At 28.2% G+C, this 20242-nt stretch overlaps 2 protein-coding genes across 2 annotated transcripts; both read left to right on the top strand.

Annotated features, from left to right (window-relative positions):
* Positions 1-1978: 1978 nt before the first annotated feature.
* LOC107929854 (uncharacterized) lies at positions 1979-4954 on the top strand. Its single transcript, XM_016861378.2, has 6 exons — positions 1979-2746; positions 2854-2951; positions 3703-3727; positions 4058-4178; positions 4270-4404; positions 4501-4954. The coding sequence occupies exons 1-6, from the start codon at positions 2353-2355 to the stop codon at positions 4715-4717; spliced, it is 990 nt and encodes a 329-aa protein (XP_016716867.1). The 5' UTR covers positions 1979-2352; the 3' UTR covers positions 4718-4954.
* A 9864-nt stretch (positions 4955-14818) lies between these two features.
* LOC107929932 (pectinesterase/pectinesterase inhibitor PPE8B-like) lies at positions 14819-17369 on the top strand. Its single transcript, NM_001327307.1, is given in 3 exon segments — positions 14819-15125; positions 15206-15778; positions 16672-17369. Coding segments are annotated over 3 exon segments (1578 nt in total).
* The last annotated feature ends 2873 nt before the right edge of the window (positions 17370-20242 follow it).

The following is a 20242-nucleotide window of genomic DNA, read 5'->3' as shown; positions in this document are numbered from 1 at the left end:
AAATAGATAGACATGTAATTATAAATTAATCTATGTATTTTAAATATATACTAAACGTAATATTTAAGTTAATATTTAATACTTAAAACTGACCATTAAACCAATAAAAAAACTTGATTAATATAATATTAATAGTTTAAAGAGAATTAAAATTTTGGATATCAATTAAAAATTCTGGGACTAAATTCTTTTTAGTGAATTATAAGAGGATGGCAAAGTCCAAATAGCATTGCGACTAACATGACTCAAACTCAGGCTATATTTAGAGCGATAACATATTAACTATCAGGTCAACACTAGAGGTTTGGAGTTTTTTTTTTTAATGTTTGATGTATAAACCAAAATAATATAATTATGGCATTAATTTTTTAGATTAATAAAAAAACATATTAAATGTACTTTGTAATAATAAAATATATGTTCTTTAACGAATATTGTAAACACAAAGATTCCTTAAATAAAAGGGAGGGGCAAGGAAGTAACTTTTTTGTTTGAATAAATTCTAAAAGAAAACGAGGGAGGCGAAGTTCAGCACTTTCGGCTTTCTTTATATGCTTTCTTTATGTAATCATTTCAAATAATATAAAAGAATGGTAGGAAATGGCCATCCACCAAAAAAATGACTCATATTCTTATAACTATTTTCGGATACTAATCTCATCTCTATGGGCGAAGTAAAAATATTTTATGATTTAAAATTAAATTATATAATTTTATTATAGTAAAGATATAAATTTATTATTTTAATAATTTTTAGAGAATTAAATTAAAATTTTATAATTTATATATTGTTTAAATAAAAAATGGGGGGCTAGAGTCTCTACCAGCCTCCTTGGCTTTGCCCCTACTCATTTTATCGTAATAAAATATTCATGTATTCACAAGACATTATTTAAATAAGACTTATGTCAAAGTTTTTTATTTTTTATAAAAATTCTCGTCGTTATAAGAAAAGAAAATGATTTAAGATAAATGTTCGACATTTCCAAATTTATCTTAAAAAAAACTCTCCAAACTCAGGAGATCTTCAAGAATCATCATTTTCAATAGATTTTTGAACTAGAACCACCACAATAAATCACCCTTGACTTTTGCATTTCAATAATTGATGCCATATATGGGAACTGAGCAAAAGGTCATGTTTCTTTCCTAAGTAAGTATCCATGAATCAATTTTCTCATTTTTTTTTATCTTTGTCCATTTTTGTTTTTCTTGAAGCTTTTAGCATTATATGGTCTTTTGAAGTTTTTATAATATCTAAGATTCGTGGAGCCAATAAGTCTTGAGGTCAATGTGTAAAAAATATATGTAAGCTTGACACTCATAAATGTTGAGATGATACTATATAAAGTTAAATCTTCAACTATTAAGTACAATTTTACTGAGAGAATTTTTGAAAAATTTTCACTAGGACCTTGACATCTAAAGATATTGAGATCATAGTAAGGCCGTTTTATCGTTAGTAAATTATTAAACAATAAATTTTGCAATAACTATAATAAACAATAAAAAGCCTCAACATCTATAAATACTGAGATATCATTAGAAGCCTTTATCAGGGAACAAATTACAAGAGTTAGTAATTTTTTTTTTAAAAATGTGAAAACTATAATTTATCATATTGTTAATATATTAACATATTAATATTTAACATATGATTTATTAATATTTTATATTAAGATTAATTTTACCTAACTCTTACTATCGATGCTTTTAAAATTACACGGATGATTGAATTGGCTTGTTCAATTTGATTAAAAAACTCGTAAAAATAAAAGATATTAAAAAAAAATTTTAAACGTAATTAACCATTTCATACTAATACGATATTCAATTAGTCTAACACCATTCTTTAAATTGATATCTCCAATTGATTCTATTAACCATTCTGGTTTAATCATCATTGCCTACCATGTGTGTTTTTATAACCAATTTATTCTTTTAACCAATTATTTATTTATTTCTTTTTACAATAATCCTAAAATATTTCTTATTCAGGCGAAAAAAAGACAAAAGAAATATGAAGCACAAATTCTGTTCTATTCATACTGTCCTCTTAATTTTTCATATATTCTTCAAAATTCCTTTAATTTTAAACCGTTTAAAATAAATACTATATAAAATTATACGTTCTCTTCAGTCTCATTGTTCCATTACTATAAGGCGGTTTACCGCGAACCCTCTTCTGCAATTTTTCCCAATTTTCTTAGGGTTCGTTTTCTCGGCAAATTCATTAATCGATTTATTGGGGAATGTTGGAAATGTATGAATCTTCGTTATGTTAAAGAAGCAAAGCACCACTGCTCGTTTCTTCTTCAACAAAGATTTTTACCATAACGACAGTTTTCGGCTATGGCGTTTTCAGCCCGTAATGATCCGTTTTCCATGCAACTCCACGCTTTTCCCGGCGACCAACGCCGTTGCTTTCAGTCCATCGGTAAATTAGACGCGCTCGGAAACTACAATGCTGGCGTCGGCGCCGGTGACAACTGTAAAAAACCCGCTGCCGGCTTAAATTTGAGTATTAAAAGTTGCTTTGAGGATTCGCGTAGAACCTGGGATAAAAAAGCACGGGCCTTTGCTCCCCGGTTGGCGCGTGATTTAGAAATCATCAGCTATAACGAACCCCAAAAAGTAGCGGAGCCGACGACTGACACTCGCGGCGCGTATCGAAGTGGGAACCCTCTTGACTTTTCCGACTACCCCTTGCGTAATAAAATCACGGTTGCCGTCGATGTCGACGAAGGTATACAACTAAATTCAAACCAATTCTTTGCTCCTTTTTGAAAATTTTAATGTATTTTTTTTTCAATTTGATAATTATTATTATTGCTTGTTTTCTGATATAAGCAGTACTAGGAAACTTCGTTTCGGCTTTGAACAAATTTATAGCTGATCGCTATTCGTTGAAACGTTCAGTCTCCGAATACCATGTTTACGAGTTCTTCAAGGTAATTTAAATAAAAAACTTTTTTGTTGCCAAGATAGTAGAAACTAGATGGTAATGAATTATAGTCTGTTGGGTCGAGTGTGAAGGAGCTCGCGGGAGAGTTTTGCCCAAACTCGGCTTGACTCATATTATCATTGAGGTTAAAAAGTGCTTAATATTCATTTTAGATATGATATCGAAAACTAAAAGGGCTAAATATCCATTTTAGATATGATACGAAACTAAAATATGTGTTGGACTTTTTTAACAATGATAAAAAAGTAATTTTAGCCAAAAAGTACTTTTGCAAAAGTTAAAAAGTTTTGACATTTTGGCTTGGGTTAAAATCCAATTGTGCATCTGGCTTGAAATCATGGATTTTAGCAAGGATAAGAAAGTAACTTCATTCGAACAAAAGCCGAAAGCTAAAAATTTTAACTTTCTGGTTTGGATTAAAATCATGGATTGGGTTGAAAAGTACTTTTAAACTTCGATGTTAAACGGAACCTTGGTTGGAATCCGATATAGCTACCAGATTGCATGCACATACAGAAAAGTAAAAGTGAAGTTTAATTGGCATTTGACATATTTCTTTTCTGTTTTCACAAGTGAACAGTGTTGCATTTTGACTTGATTTCGTGTTTAAGCAGTTTTTTTAAGTCAACTACCTCTTTAATACTTTCACTTTTACACTGTTGTCTCCATATTTTCCTTTCTTTTTTTCTTTTTTTTTTGGCAACAATCTGATGGTACCTTTTAACTCTTTGTTACAGATATGGAACTGTTCTCGTCAAGAAGGTATCATTAGATATATAGATTGATTCCTTTTTGGATAACTTGTTCTATTCATTTGACGATAATGCATTTAGTGCTAATATGCTTATCTTCTATATTAATATAACATTATAAAATTCTTATAATAAAAGTGAAGCTAAGTTTGGCTTGTTGTGGATGGAAATGAAAAGGTTCATTAATTAATCAATTTTAGTGGAATCTTTGGTTTATTTCAACTTTTATTAAGTTGACAAAGCGGATTTCTGGAAGAACTCTTTTTCTTACCTTAATATGTATCAAAATTGTTGAATCTTCTCCGACTTTGGAGCATTTCCTGTTTTCTTGTTTTGACAGCTGATATCCGTGTCCATGAGTTCTTCAAGTCGTCATATTTCAAGAAAGGTATCCACCCGATCCCAGGTGCTCAGAGGGCGCTTCATAGGTTATCAAGATTTTGTGACCTGTCTGTTGTAACGTATGTATGCATACTGTTTTTCTTTCCTTAATAATGCCTTCTGACTTGTGTACTAATCTGGTATTTCGCATGTTATATATGTTATGAGTAGGTCACGGCAAAATGTCATTAAGGACCATACGATGGAGTGGTTAGAGAAGTACTACCCTGGACTGTTCCAAGAGATGCACTTTGGCAACCATTTTGCTCTACACGGCAAGTCTAGACCTAAGTCAGAAATATGCCGGTATGCCGTTAAGCCCTTAGGCCTTAAACATTGCTTAAAAGTGCAAATATCTTGTTCAAATATTGCCTTGATGAGCTTTTCCTTGGAGTCTTGCAGTTTGTTAGGAGCCAAGATTCTAATCGATGATAATCCCAGATATGCTGTTGAGTGTGCTCAAGTTGGAATCAGAGTTCTGCTTTTTGATTACGAGAACTCGTATCCATGGTGCAAGACAGAGTCAATTGATAAACATCCTTTGGTGACTAGGGTAAATAATTGGGAAGAAGCGGAGCAACAAATAGCTGCTTGGATTTTTAGTTCTACTATCCCATAGGATGGACTCTATAGAGCCTTCCACTGCATATCATTGTGTATTGTTTCTTATGCCCGAAACATTCAATAGGCCGAAAATGTTGGCTTATTGGGTGAATCAACCATAAGGAGACCAGCCAAATGGCGTTATGCTATGTTGGTTGACTGAGGACAAAACTGTAAGGTATGTTGGTTAAATAATATACCATTACTTATATTTCATCTTTGACTATGAATACAATGATCAATTTGAAGTTCATATCTTTGGAGATAACCTGAAAGTTTCGTTTTTAGCGTTGCTTTGTTCATTTTGAGTTGGGAAAACAATAGGGAAATCCAAATTAGGTAGGTAGGTTTACAGACTATTGGTTTGTTCAAGTGGTTCCAAATCCGTAGGACTCGTTGCATATTTTGGGATTTGAATTTAGGCATGTTACATCTCATCTTATGAATGAAAAAGTGAAGACATGATCCACTTGATCTATTGAGTCAATATTTAAGTGTTAGTATTAGCTTTGATAAGTATAGTGAGGGTAAAAGTGTCATAGAGGTCCTTATATTAGGAGTTGGATTATGTTTTACTCCATCTATTTAAAAAATGAGTAAATTAGTTCCTATACGTTACATCAAAATAGCAAAATGGTCATTCTATTAAAATTTCATCTATTTTTAGTGTTAAAAAAGGTCTATGTACATTAGTATGAGGTACATTACTGTTTGATTATTTTATTAGCTAGACTAGTCTTTAACAGTACAAATAGATGAATTTTTTAACAAAAATGATTAATTTACTCTTTGATCTAACATTTAAGAATTAATTTGCTTATAGTTTTTAGTAGAAGGGGCAGAATGCAAAAAGTAAAAAGTAAAAAGAAGATTTTCATTTGATCACTTGTTTTCAAGTTTATGTAAATATAAATTTTATTTTTATATAGAAAATTATCCTATACGAGTGAGTTGAGTGTTTGACAAGTATATTATAAGATGTAGTAAAAAATTAAATAAATAATTTAATTATATAAAGAAATGTAATATTTATCATGTGGAGTCTTGAAATTTTACAGGTTGTGCCTCTTTTATAGTCAGCGGACTCTGGATATTTTTTATTTTGATTTGAAGTTCTTTTAATAATAAAAATGGTTATATTTGGTTTTTATTAACTGTAAATGTTTTTTATTTGATCACTTGTTTATTTAAATTAATTCTGTTATGTCAGTGATAATTATTATTTTTAATTAATTAATTTAATAATTTTTTTTGTTTCTATATTTTCATAATTTATCTTTTCAATTTAAAAAATTAGAAAAATATTGTGACAGAAGCAAATGCTTGGCAACTTTGATGGAGTGTCATGCTTTAGTGTACTTTCCCACTTGTGGATTTCCTCTGTGTAGTTTAGGGCAAGGTTCATAAAGATGTTGCTTATCCTTAAAAAGAGGAAAAAGAGTATTGATATTTTGCATTTATTTTTGGGTCCACTCTCTACCAAATCAAATGGAAATATCCCTTCATAAACCTAAATTTGCTAAAATGCCATCAGAAGGGTCTGCTTCCTCAATTACGTTTCAATTTAATTTGTTATGTTGTATTTCACTTAGTTTGGGATTTTGTTTTTATGTTTTAGTTATTATTTTTTATTTTTTTGAATTTTAAAATTTCAAACCTAATCTAAAAATAGTTGTATAATTTCCAATACCTTGTACGGCAAATATATTACTATATGCATAATAGTATGTTAGTAATATTTTTTCGCGATACTCACAAAAAAAGTCATACCATTTTGACTGGTAGATTTAATGATTACTATTTAAGTTAGGTCAAAATTTTAAAAATAATGATTAAAAATAATTAAATAGGATAACACAAATTAAATCTATAAGCTACGCACAATACACGATAAGTAGTAGAATTTGTCTTATTTTGACTACTATTATTGAGGTTTGTATTGAAATTTCAAATTTTAAAGAGTATAATAGTTAAATCAAATTATTATTTAAAAATATAGTCTTCACAATTAATTAATGAACTTTATAACTATGGAAGACTATAACCTTTCCCCTTTTTAACCAGTTAAGTTTTCCATATCATCATTTTTTTTACGTAAAATGTCATGCCAATTATCATGTTATCGTTTTTTTACATTAGATGTCATATCATTACTTAATAGTTTGTCAAAAACTTTGAAGAAAAGTTATATTTAACGGCTCAATTGACTGTTAACTTTTAATTAAGGGCTCAATTGATCATAATTTTCGATAGATTGATAGATTTTTTAAATTTATTTCACTAGAGTTTCTTTGGCATTTAAGGCTATTTTTCCCCACCATTTGTTGCTATCAATTTTGAATGGTAGTTCTTTTTTAAATATGTCAAAGGTCTTTTTGTTTTTTTTTTTAATTTAAAATTAATTTTTGTATTTTAATTTTAAGATATTGTGTCCCTATACTTCATTATTTAAAAATTTTGGTCCTTTTATCCAATTTTTTCATTAATGTTATTGAAATGACAACTAATAAAATGTAGAATAACTTTATAATTTTTCTCGATGTTTTCCTGTAAATTTGATTTTACTCTTTGGAAAGTACAAAAAATTTCTTAAAATTTCTTAAAATTTTAATTGTCGTTTCTTAGAAAGTTCAAAAATACGGGAGGAACTCATTTTAAATTTTTAAAAAATAAAAATCATTTTAAAATTATTAAAAATTCTGGAATAAAAAATGATAATTATCCTGAAGATGGTAATAAGGTCTTCTCAAAATTTGAGTTATTCGTTTAGTTTGTATTAAATCAAATTTGAACAAGTATTTTTTTTACTTGAATGATTTAAAGTTTGTATCATTATTTAAAAATTATTTTTAAACTAATATTTTATCTATTTTAATTAAATTTAAATAAAAAACACTTTTTTATATATTTTTTATTTGAATTAAATTAAAAAATATTTTTTCAAATCGGATTTAATATGGCCTAATTGGACGCGTCAAACTTTAGATTGACCTTATTACCATTTAAGGAGTAAATAATATATAGTTTTTTTTTTTAATTTTTGATTCTTTATAAAATGGATACTTCAAACTTTAGATTGACCTTATTATCATTTAAGGAATAAATAATATATAGTTTTTTTAATTTTCGAATCTTTATATGTATTTTTTTTGAATTTTAATATTAATATTTAAAAAAATTCAACGTTTACATTTTTCATAGTCTTGGGAATTTTTTTAAAAATCATAATTTTTAAATTTTTATAGAATTTTTTATTAAAAATATAATTTTTATATTTTTATGTACTTTTAAAGAGTAATGACTAAATTAAAAAAAGTTATAAATATTGAGGCTAAAATGATATTCTACCTATTTTTATATTTTTCATGTCAACAATGTTAACAGAGAAAGTAAAAGTAGGGACGAAGATTTTTAAATAAAAAAAATATATTGACTCAATGTCTTAAAATTAAAACATAGGGACTAAAGTTTAAATTTCAAAAGAGTACAAAGACCTCTAATATATTCAAACTATTAGTTTTCAGTAATTTCCGTCTAATTAAACTCAAGTTTTAATTAGAGGTGTTTATGTGCCAAATAACTCACCCTACTTTGAAATGGGGTTTAATTTTTTTACCTTGTTCCGGCCCAATTCACTATTAAAAATTAAAAACATATAAAAATAATTTTATATTTATGTTTTATAATTAACTTTAAATAAAAATATTTATTATTATTTAAACTATGAAAGAGACCGTTTGAGCATATCGGGTTAGGCCAGCAGGCTTGAAAATTCTTTTGAAATTAGGCATAGGTCTAGTCTGTCCATAAACCCTTCTAGTTTTAACTAAAAAAAATATAGATATGTATTTTATATAAATAAAAAATAAAAAAGAAAATACTCATTATTATATTTAATGCATTATAGATAGAAAAAATTCAATTTTGACCGAATTTAATTAGCAATAGCACATTATCTCTAAATTACCAATGTGTTAAACCAATTGTATATTCCCATAGAAAAAATTTCACCAAAATAGAAAATGAAGTTTCAGAGCGATTAAAAGATATAGGTCAAAACAGTGGTGGAGTTAGAAAAGTTTTTGAGGGTAAGAATTAAATTGTATATTTTTATGGTAGTAAAAATGTAATTTCACCATTTTAATAGTCTATATCTTTATAATTTTTAAAGGATTAAATTAAAATTTTATAAATTATAAAGGGCCTAAATGAAAAAAAATTTCATTTTAGGGAGGGCCGGGCCCTGACAGCCTCCCTCGGCTCCGTCACTGGGTCAAATTTTATAAAGGGTCCCTGTTCTATATGTTTTTGGTAGATATAGTCTCTTTACTCTAATTTGATTATTTCTTCTAGTCTTTTGCTTTTAAAAATGTGTATTTACAAAAAAAAAAATATTTTTCACTAATTCCATCAAAAAATTTGACGTGATTTATTTTTTTTACAATTTAATTTTTTTTTGCACAATTAAAAAGATGGAAAAGGAGAAAAATGTATAATCTTCGTCCAACTTAACAAAAAAGTAAATGTCTATATGTCACATGATTATATGTTTTAAAAAAATAAATAAAATCAAATTATTTGACGAAATTAGGAAAAAAAAGTTAAGCATAGGACTAAAATACAAATTTCAAAGTCGTAAATTATGTTCCATTTTCAATGTGAGAATTTAAATTTGAATATTGGAGAGAGCATTGTTAGAAGGAGAAACCGTGAATCTCGAAAGGATTAATTATTTTGGATAGTAAACCAAACGTAAAATATTTATTGATTCTTAAAATAATCTCAATATAAGTTTTGATCATATTTGTTATTTTTGACACAATGTTTAGAATTGCTCATAATCCCTCCCAACCCATAAACAGGAGGATAATAAGCTTCAGCATACTCGAACCTACGTCCTCCTGCATTGACATCAATGCTCATGTCAATCGAGTTAAGATTCAATCAATAAGAATTTTGGTAATTAAAATACCTATGGGATGATTTATAGGTAAAACAAATCTCATAGGTAAAGGTTTCCAAGGGATGCAACAAGAATTTTATAAACCAATAAAAAGGCGGCTGCCTAACCATGTTTGGCTGTGATTCTTGTGGGAATTTTCCTCACTGTCATGCAAATCAGAATGTAAGTCATGTCTACGTAAAACACCAATTGAAAATATTGGCCAAGATGCAAAGCTAAAAGATTCGTTGTACCCAAAGTGAATTTGACACTTCCCCAAGTCGGTGCCTTTGGTGGCTGCACAACCTCTTGTATTGGGTATCTACATCTGCATTACATCTTGTTTAAATCGAATCCAACCTTTAAATATAGGGTAAAGCTTTTTCATGTTATTTTCTTTATTCACGATACTCAAATTTAAAAACTATTAATTTTTTTATCATTTGATTCAATAAACAGTAATATTAAATCAAGACGATAGTTAGTGAAGGTAAATAGGGTTATAACCGCTTTGGCTAAATGGAATAATAATTATTAGGGATGAAGTTAAAATTTTTTTTGAGAGAGTCAGAATTATATAAATTTTGAGGAAGTTAAAAGTATAATTTTATCATATATAAATTTATGATTTCATCATTTTTAATGGAATTAAATAGAATCTTTTTATTTTATTTTTGAGGTCAAAGTATATAATTTTTCACACATTATCTTTCAATTTTAAATACAATCCCTCTCAATTAAAAATAGTTTAAAATTTAAACCTTTTCAAAGCAAAATTTTCACCTTTAACCCCTAGCTTTTATAAATTTAATTTTAACTCCCAATATATAAGAATAATTGAAAAGTGGGAAAATATTATAATGAATATTAGAATCAAAAGACCTTTCAAAAAGCTCAAAAAAGATAGATCCATAAGCACATGAGAAAAATGAAAGCTGTGGACCAAGATACTTTGCTTAACGAAATCACTAATCCTTTGTCCCAAATCAAGATTATGTTTTCACAATAAAGCAAATCAAATCATTATTATTATTAATTTTCCAACCCATTATAAATTAATATTATTATATGTTTTAACAATATATCTACATGAGCTGATTGAGTCCTAACTCGATTGATATGAGCATTATTGTAAATGTATAAGGATATGAATTCGAGTGTTCTGAAATGCATTTTCTTCCTATTTATGGGTTGGGATGGGGTATGGATAATTATAGGCATTGTCTTAAAAAAAGCAGATATGATCAGAACCTATAATAAGATTATTTAAAAAATAATAATATAACCACATGAGATTCGACTTATTTGAATCTTCACACATAAAACATCATTCACAGCCATAGTTAACTAATGTCTAATGACTATAGACAAAGTAGAAATTTGGTTTACAACTCTTTCAAACTCTTAAATACTTGATAAACGATAATTTGAATAAATGAATGTTTAAATAAATGAATACATCTTAAAAAATTATGACGCAATCAAATTTGATTAATCGATTCAATTTGTTGATTATAGAATTATTCGATTTAACGATTAAATTAGAAAACCAATTAAAAACAACTCCAAAAAATTTAGTTCATTTTTACCTTTAATTTTTTTTAAAAATGTATTTTCCTTAAATCTTTTTTTCTAACTTTATATTTTTAAAAATAATAAAATTTCAAATAATTTAATGGTAAAATTCATTTTTGCCTCCTAAATTTTATATTTAATTTTTAGTCTTTTCAAAAACAAAAAAAATTTATAATTTAATCTCTTGAGAAATTATAAAATTTTACTATACTAAAATTATATTTTAATTTTCTAAAAAATTATTATTTAAACATATCCTTTTTTTAAAAAAAATTCAAACTTCGATTTATATTCTCAATTATATTTCAAAACACTTTTATACCTATAATTTAAGATTCAAATATTAAAAACGAATTTATTAAGAAGAGCAGCCATTAAGGATGAAGCTAGAAAATTTTTCGCTTACAATAACTAAAATGTAATTTTATCATTTTAATAGTTCATATGTTTTTAATTTTTTAAAAGAATATATCAAAATTTTACCCTTTTTACGAAGCCAAAGTGTAATTTTAATGTATATTAATTTAAAATCTTATAAATTATAAAAGAACTAAAAAATTACATGTCTCCTATTAGGAGAAGGGGGCAGGGTCATCCCTGTTACCAACCGGGACATAAAATATAAAATAAAAATAAAAATAAAAAGAAAGAAAATGAAATGGATGGGTTAGTTAATGCAAACGAGGGAGACACCCCGCGTGTGCTTTTTCTATTAAAAATAAAAGATCACAAAAAGGAAAGATTAGGAAATGAAGGAAAGCTGTAAAACGCGTTTTCGCGCCTATCCATTTAAAGCAAACAGGATGGATAGATAGATAGATATACTCTCTCTTTAATTTAGGGCCTTTATTTATTGCCTTTGAAAAAGAAGCCATTCGACGTTACACTTCATGTTTTCTCTTTTTTAGATATTCCATAATTATATTAAATTTCAGGTTAAATTCCATAATTAACCCTTTTCTTTTATAAGTTTTTATTTATTTTTAAATTTTAAAATAAGATTTAATGATACATGATTAAATCTCAAACTTTGTTTATGGAGCTTCCCATCACCATCGTACTAAATAATTGTCCTAAATAATATCACGCTATGCCATACTTATGATATGGGTGAAATTTTTTTATTTAGTAAAAGGTTTAAGAATCAAGTGAAGATTTGGTTAGAACGATTAGAATAAATCTTAAAACTATATATGAAATTTGGTCAAATGTGCAATATTATCAATATAGATAATTATATTTATTTAATATGAAAAGAAAGTTATGCGTTTATTTAAATGTGTATAATTGAATCATAATCAAAATTACATGTGTACACTTGATCCACGATCAAAGTTTCATGTGTATAATTGTATAAAATTAAAATTCATGTATCAAATTGCATATTAGATCAATGCTCTCAAATAAAAATATATAAAAAAACAAAAACTCTCTAATTATAATATAACTTAATTCTTAAATAGAGATGTATTTTAGTCATAAGATTAAATACAATATGGATAACTTTTAGAGTATTTTAGTCAATTTCCAATTAAATTAATGATTGGTAGACTCGTGACATTAACTTAGTCAAGACCTTAAATACAATATAGATTAGTCCAAATAAATATAACCAAAATCACATATTACAAAATACGATGAATTGAACAGGATAAAACTTGAACAAGACTCACATATGATATATATGCTTTAAACTATAATAAATATGAAAAGAATACACACGTAATTTACATAGAACGAGACTTAAACATAGACTATCAAAGTCCCAAGACCTAAATCTTGCAAACAAATAAAACACCCTTTTCTACATAGAAATTCAACCAATGTTAATAAAAAAAATGTAAAATTTAAGTAGTTTATACACTTATATAAATTTTTTTATAATTAATATTTTAACAATCCAACATTCATATTTTTTTCAACAAACTTTCACGTTTTATGTTTATATATATTTTAATGATTAATATATTTTTTTTCATATTTTATGTTCCATTCATATAGATAATACATGTCAAAGTTTGAGTAAATTAAAAATATTTAACTATCTATTTTACATAAAAAAATTAACCATTAAATATACATGTGAACAAAAATAATATTTTGGTTTGATATGATAGAAATGTCGGATAAATTAGAAAACTTACATGCATGACAAGTATAATTTATATTGATAAATCTAACGGTTAAAGAATTGTTAAAACATTAATCATACAAAAATTATAAAAATGCGCGAAACTACTTAAATTTTACATCAATATAATGAATCTCTCCCAAATCTTTTTTTTTTATACTGTGCCATAACTATCAATAATCTTTCAATCCTTAAAGTGAAAGATGTTAAGTTTTTAAACCGTAAAAACCCATATCCTTTAAATTGTTACAACAGTAAATACTATTTTTTTTTAATTTTTAATTTAATACATGAAAAAGGCTGAAAAGTGTATATTGAAATGCAATTAATGTCGTTTTTAATGGGTCTTCTTCGGGATGCAATAGTTAGGCAGGGGTCAATAACATTTTTTTCTCTCTCTATATAACTGTTTGATTGTGCTTGTCTTTTAATTATTGGGAATTATGATGGAATCCTTTGTTGAATTCAATTTTTTTCTTATATTATCTAAAAGTTATATATTTTGGTATTTAAAGATAACAATATTAATTTTTTAAAAATTAATTAAGGTTTTCAAGTTGATTTGATGAAAATTAATTATTAATGTAATTAGATTTGAATTCTCATTATTTTTTTAATAGATTAAATTAAGTGTTAATTTTAAATTTATTTAATTTGTTATTATAACTTAATGACTATGATTTTTTTCAGCTTTTAGGGTTGATTTGATGAAAATTAATCGTTAATATGTTAGTTAATCAATTTTCACCAAATCAACCATAAAGCTGAATTAAACATTAAAAGTTAACACCATTAACTTTAGGTATAAAAATGTATAATTTTTGACAAGCACAAGTACTATATTAGAAAAAGTGTTAAACTCAAGTGCTAAATGATGTATTAAGTTTTTTTTTTATTCTATACTTAAAGGTAAAGGAAATTATTTTGCAAATGTGAATGATTAAATTCAACTCTTTTTAAGAGGTTAAAGACCAAAAATTAACTAAAAACAGAATGAGGAGAAAATTGATAAAAAGGATAAACATTTATAGCTAAGTTTGAAATTATACAAAACTAATATCATCTTGAGCAATGGGCATGCGCACACAGGACTCGATGCCCCTCGTTCGGATATTTAAGCAACAAAATAATTATAAAAAAATGCTTTATTATTTTTTTTTAGAGTAAAAATGCTTTATTATTATTTTTTCCTTCACCACCGACACCAAGCATAGACCACCCAATACTGTCAGTGAGACGGAAACCATGACTTAAGCCACCTCCCCCCCCCGCCCCCAATGTTAGCCTCATCTCCACGATTCAACGTCCCCTATTTAATTCCTTCACCTACCTATCCAACTCTCTAATCCTCGCCATATATATATTTGCCTTTAAATCTTCTTCACTACATACTAATCTCATTTCTTCACCTCTAAGTGTTTACCTATACATATATGTAACATCTTCAATCTTTGTTTCCCCAAATTACCATGCCAAAGCCATTCCATTTGTTGGTATTCTTCCTTGTTGCTCTTTGTCTATGCACCAATTCAAATGCCAGCAGTAGTACTAATGAGTTCCTTGAAACTGAGTGCTTGAAAGTACCAGCAACTGAGTTTATAGGTTCTTTGAAAACCACCATTGATGCTATACGAAAAGCTACCTCTGTTGTTTCTCAATTTGGTGGCTTTTTTCATGATTTTCGTCTCTCTAATGCCATTTCTGATTGTCTTGATCTGCTCGACTCTTCTGCTGATGAACTAAGTTGGACCATGTCTGCTTCCCAGAATCCTAATGGTAGTACTTCTTAACTTTTTTGTGATTACATGCAACTTTTCTGTGGAATATCATTCAATCTCAACTATGTTTTTTTGCAGCTAAAGATAACAGTACTGGTGATCTAAGTTCTGATTTAAGAACATGGTTAAGTGCTGCAATGGTTAACCAACAGACATGCATTGATGGGTTTGAAGGTACAAATAGCATGGTCAAAACTGTAGTATCCGGTAGCTTGAACCAAATCACTTCACTGGTTCGTAATCTTCTCATCATGGTGCACCCTGGTCCTAATTCCAAGTCCAACGGTACCCGTAATGGCAGCCAAAAAGGTGGTGGTGGTGGGGGTCATCCAGGCCAGAGCCGGTTTCCGGTATGGTTCAAAAGGGAGGATCGGAGATTGTTGCAAATAAATGGGGTAACAGCAAATGTTGTGGTGGCAGCAGATGGGAGTGGGAATTTCACACGCATAATGGATGCTGTGGAGACAGCACCAGATAAGAGTATGAACAGATATGTTATTTACATTAAGAAGGGTTTATATAAAGAGAATGTGGAGATCAAGAAGAAGAAATGGAACCTTGTGATGATCGGTGATGGAATGGATGTCACTGTAATATCTGGGAATCGTAGCTTCATTGATGGATGGACCACATTTCGATCTGCAACATTTGGTAAGTCAAGTACTGTGAATCATTTAGCACTGGACTTGGTTTAATTGGTTGCATTTTGCTATAGTTTTAAATGCACAATCATGAAATCCCTTAATGGAACTTCAATGCAGGGGCTGATCCTATTTCCCCCTATCGATCTACCAATCAACATCTTTTAGGGCGTAGCTTGAGTTTGGGGTCATTACTTATTGCATCTAGACTGCTTAGGTTTATTTAATTTAATCCAAACTCGAAAAATTAATAATTTTTTTGAATTAACTTAATTTGATCATAAATCATAAAAAGACTTGAGGTTGAAATACCATTAATCAGAAATTGACCTATACTTGAAGACAAAAATGACCCAAAAAGATCCAAACTCAGCATAACATGAAACTTTTAAAACCTAAAACGACGTGAACCCGAAACGATTAGATCTGAGTGACTGGAGTCCGAAATAACTTAAACCCAAAATCAATTCAAATCTAAAATGAGTTTGAAAATTTTAAAACTTGATCTTGAAATAACATTTTAACCCAAAATGACAAACTCAAAATGAACAGAGTTAAAAATAATCTGAATCTTAAATTCACTTAAACTTAAAAAACTCAAATTAACCATAAAATTTATTCAAATTTATGTATTCGAAGTTAACCTGTCCCGCCCAATTGGTAAATCCATCCTGGCCTAATTGGGCTTGTAAACTTTTGGACACCCAAGGAGCCTTACCCTGCATGATTTAATCATATGGGAACTATGATGTTGTCTCTAAAACTTTATTTGTTTTTCAGTTTTCACCATAATATATATGATGAAAAGGTTTCTTTATGATAATCATGACATTGTTATGGTGCATCATGCATAGTTATTTTCCATATTGTCATCATTATTATGTTCTGTCCTGAAACCTGCAGCTGTAAGTGGAAGAGGGTTCATAGCAAGAGACATAACATTCGAGAACACAGCAGGTCCCCAAAAGCACCAAGCGGTAGCGTTACGGTCCGACTCGGACCTCTCAGTTTTCTTCCGATGTGCAATCAAGGGATACCAAGACTCGCTCTACACCCACACGATGCGTCAATTCTACAGGGAATGTAAGATCACCGGCACTGTAGACTTCATATTCGGCGACGGCGCGGTTTTGTTCCAAAATTGCCAAATCTTAGCCAAGCAAGGCTTACCAAGCCAGAAAAATACCATCACCGCGCAAGGTCGCAAAGACCCGAACCAACCGACTGGCTTCTCCATCCAGTTCTGCAACATCTCGGCCGATACGGACTTATTACCTTCAGTTAACTCCACTCCTACATACTTGGGAAGACCATGGAAACTATATTCAAGGACCATTATCATGCAATCCTACATTAGTGATGCCATAAGGCCACAAGGGTGGCTTGAATGGAACCAAGATTTTGCCTTGGATACATTATACTATGCCGAGTACATGAATAATGGGCCAGGGGCTAGCCTTAGGGAGCGAGTTAAGTGGCCTGGTTACCATGTTTTAAATAACTCAGCTCAAGCTGTTAATTTTACAGTAGCTCAATTCATTGAAGGAGACTTGTGGTTGCCGTCAACTGGTGTTAAATACACTTCAGGATTTGGGGTATAAATATATATATAACTTTATTTATGTATTTTCCGTCAACTGGTGTTAAATACCTTCTGCAATCTAATATATCTTGTTACTGCAAAGTGGAAGGGAATTAAAGAGATATATATATATATATATCGTATGGGACTTGCTTTGGTACCTGCATGGCCAAAGGATACTCGGCTGGAGACTGCAATAAAGACTGCATGATACCGTAATCAGTGGTGGAGACTGTCAAAGACACCCACCACAGCAGCAGCTCCACTTTCTGCAAGTTTGGATGGCTACCACTTTGTTTTCAAAGCTTAGCACCAAAGAAAATAAGGAAAAAAGAAAAAAAAACTGGGGTTTTCTTTGATGGTAAGCTTTGGGCACAGAGGGGCAGCACATCCAAACTTGCAAAATGTGGAGATGCTGGTGTGGTGGGTGTCTTTGACAGTCTCCATCACTGATTCCTGTATCACGCAGTCTTTAATGCATTCTTCAGGCGATTTTGGCCATGTAGGTACCAAAACAAGTCCCGTACGATATATATATATATATATATATCTTTAATTCCCATTCTCATTGCACTAACAAGATATATTAAATTTGTAGATGATTGTTTTGTATTGCATAAGATAGAGTTTATATAAACTTTATGTAGGAGACAATGTCATATTCTCCCATATGTTGATGCTTTACCAAATATTCCATTTGTAGTTATTTGTATCATATGAGAAATGTTAGGAACTTCATTGCAATTATGCTTGGAATGTTATAGAAACCAAATGCCAAACTTCCCTGCCAAGGATCACTTTATTTAGTGTAAAAAAAAAATGTTAGATTTTTAGTTTTTTAGATGAGATAAATTTTATAAGTATGAAATTTGTTTCGATATATAATGTTATATATGAATTTTAATTTTATGTAATTTTATATATTAGATTTTGATATGATTCAATTTTTATTAACAACTAACATCATTATTCATATAACACCATTTTATATAAAATAAATACTATTATCGATATATGACATTTTGATCGGACTCAATTTTCATTAACAACTAACATCATTAAATGAAGAATTCCTATTTTAGTCCCTCTCAAATGTAATTATTCAATTTCATCTCTTTTACCTTTTTTATTAAATGAAAAATTACATTTTGTCCTCTTTCAAAAGTTAAAATTTTAATTTAAGCCATTTCAAAACAAAAGTTTTAGCTTTGCCCCTCGATTTTATTTCTTATTTTTTAAATTTTATCTCAAATCTCATACAATTCATAGCTTAGAACTTGAAAAAAACAATTAAATTAATATGAAACATCATGTTAAGTAATTTAAGACTTGAAAGGAAAAAATATTGTAGGCTAAATTTGTTTAATCGTGATCAAATTAATAGAATGTGTAAATTATGAGAGCCAAATTTGTTATTATATCAATCAAAATTACGTAAAATTGACAAAAAAATTAACGTCATGATTAATAAACTTTAGTTGTTTATTTTCGAAATTAACAAAGATTAAATTACTCCAAAATTTTTAGAAAGACAAATTTACTTAACATCGAAATTGAAAATGACTAAAAAAAATTCATTTCACCTCTCTCATTTATTTTTCTATTGTATTCTCTCTTTCTATTCATCTTTTCTCTTCTTTTTTTTTTCATTCCATTATTTCATAACAAAATAAAATTGTCCAAATCAACACCCAAAATTAAACTTACAATTTAAAAAATCCTGCCATGAGCCATCTAAATTCTACAGCCCAATGTCCACTGCTCACTACCCACCATGACCATGAGAATCAATTGGGCACCATAACCCAAAGTAAAAAATTCAGCAGCCATCATTTTTGGTTCTTGCCAAAAATTTTCAAAAAATATTTCTTTCCCATGTTATAAAAATTTGTAATAAGTATTACAAAATATCATGAAGGTCCTTTTATTAAGTGTTAAATTGTATTTTGTTCCTTCTACTTAATAAATAAATAAATTAGTCCTTATAATTTATGTCAAATAGTAAATTGGTAATTTTTATTAAAAATTCTATTTATTTCTATTATTAAAAATTAAAACATTAATATTTAACCATCTAACTAAAAATAAAACGCATCCAATTGAAAATATTTTCCTATAAAATTTGCTGAAAATGCATTTTCATGCACTTTCTCCAAAGTCGACTTATTATAATAAATTTTAATATATTTTTTATACAATTATTTTATTAAATAAATAAAGATCACTATTCAGTGGATATACAAAATCAGCAGGCAAAGCAAAATGCTGCAAAAACAATTCTAATGGATCAAATAACAATTCAATTAACATTTATTTGTCTTTTTAATATTCTCAATCTTTTATTAATAAAATTATATAAAAATTGAAATAATCGAAATTATTTTTGAAAATGATCAAATCGGACTCTACTCGTATATATACATTTATATAAATCTTTATACGAAAAAAATTAAATGATCAACAAGTTTTATAAATGAATCATGTTATTAAGTTATGTGTTGGTATCATATTCGTGTATTTATATAATCTTTGGGATATTCAGTGGTGGAGCTAGAAAATGTTTTAGGGTTTATCAGAATTAAATTATAATTTTTACGATAATAAAAATATAATTTCAAAATTTTAATAGTCTATATCTTTATAACTTTTAAAAAATTAAATCAAATTTTTATATTTTTTTAAAAATAAAGTATAATTTTATAAAAAAATTTATTTTAGGGAGGCTGAGCCTTGCTAAACCCCCACTGGGCATATTAATCATTTATAGTATATTGATTTCCACGTATTATTTCATTAAATTTTATTAAACTTTTTTTTGCATTACATGGTATTTCAATATTTTAGATTTAGGTTTAAGAAATAAGGGGTGTTTTCATTTTTTTTTTTGAAAAA

This window comes from Gossypium hirsutum, chromosome A07 (genome assembly GCF_007990345.1).
Source record: "Gossypium hirsutum isolate 1008001.06 chromosome A07, Gossypium_hirsutum_v2.1, whole genome shotgun sequence".
Classification (NCBI taxonomy): domain Eukaryota; kingdom Viridiplantae; phylum Streptophyta; class Magnoliopsida; order Malvales; family Malvaceae; genus Gossypium; species Gossypium hirsutum.
This window is presented reverse-complemented; position numbering and strand designations above follow the sequence as displayed.

Coding starts and splice junctions, on each gene's coding strand:
- LOC107929854 (XM_016861378.2), top strand. CDS start 2,353: ATGGCGTTTTCAGCCCGTAATGATCCGTTTTCCATGCAACTCCACGCT. Junction 2,952..3,702: donor ATGTTTACGAGTTCTTCAAG/GTAATTTAAATA, acceptor TCTTTGTTACAG/ATATGGAACTGTTCTCGTCA. Junction 4,179..4,269: donor TGTGACCTGTCTGTTGTAAC/GTATGTATGCAT, acceptor TGTTATGAGTAG/GTCACGGCAAAATGTCATTA.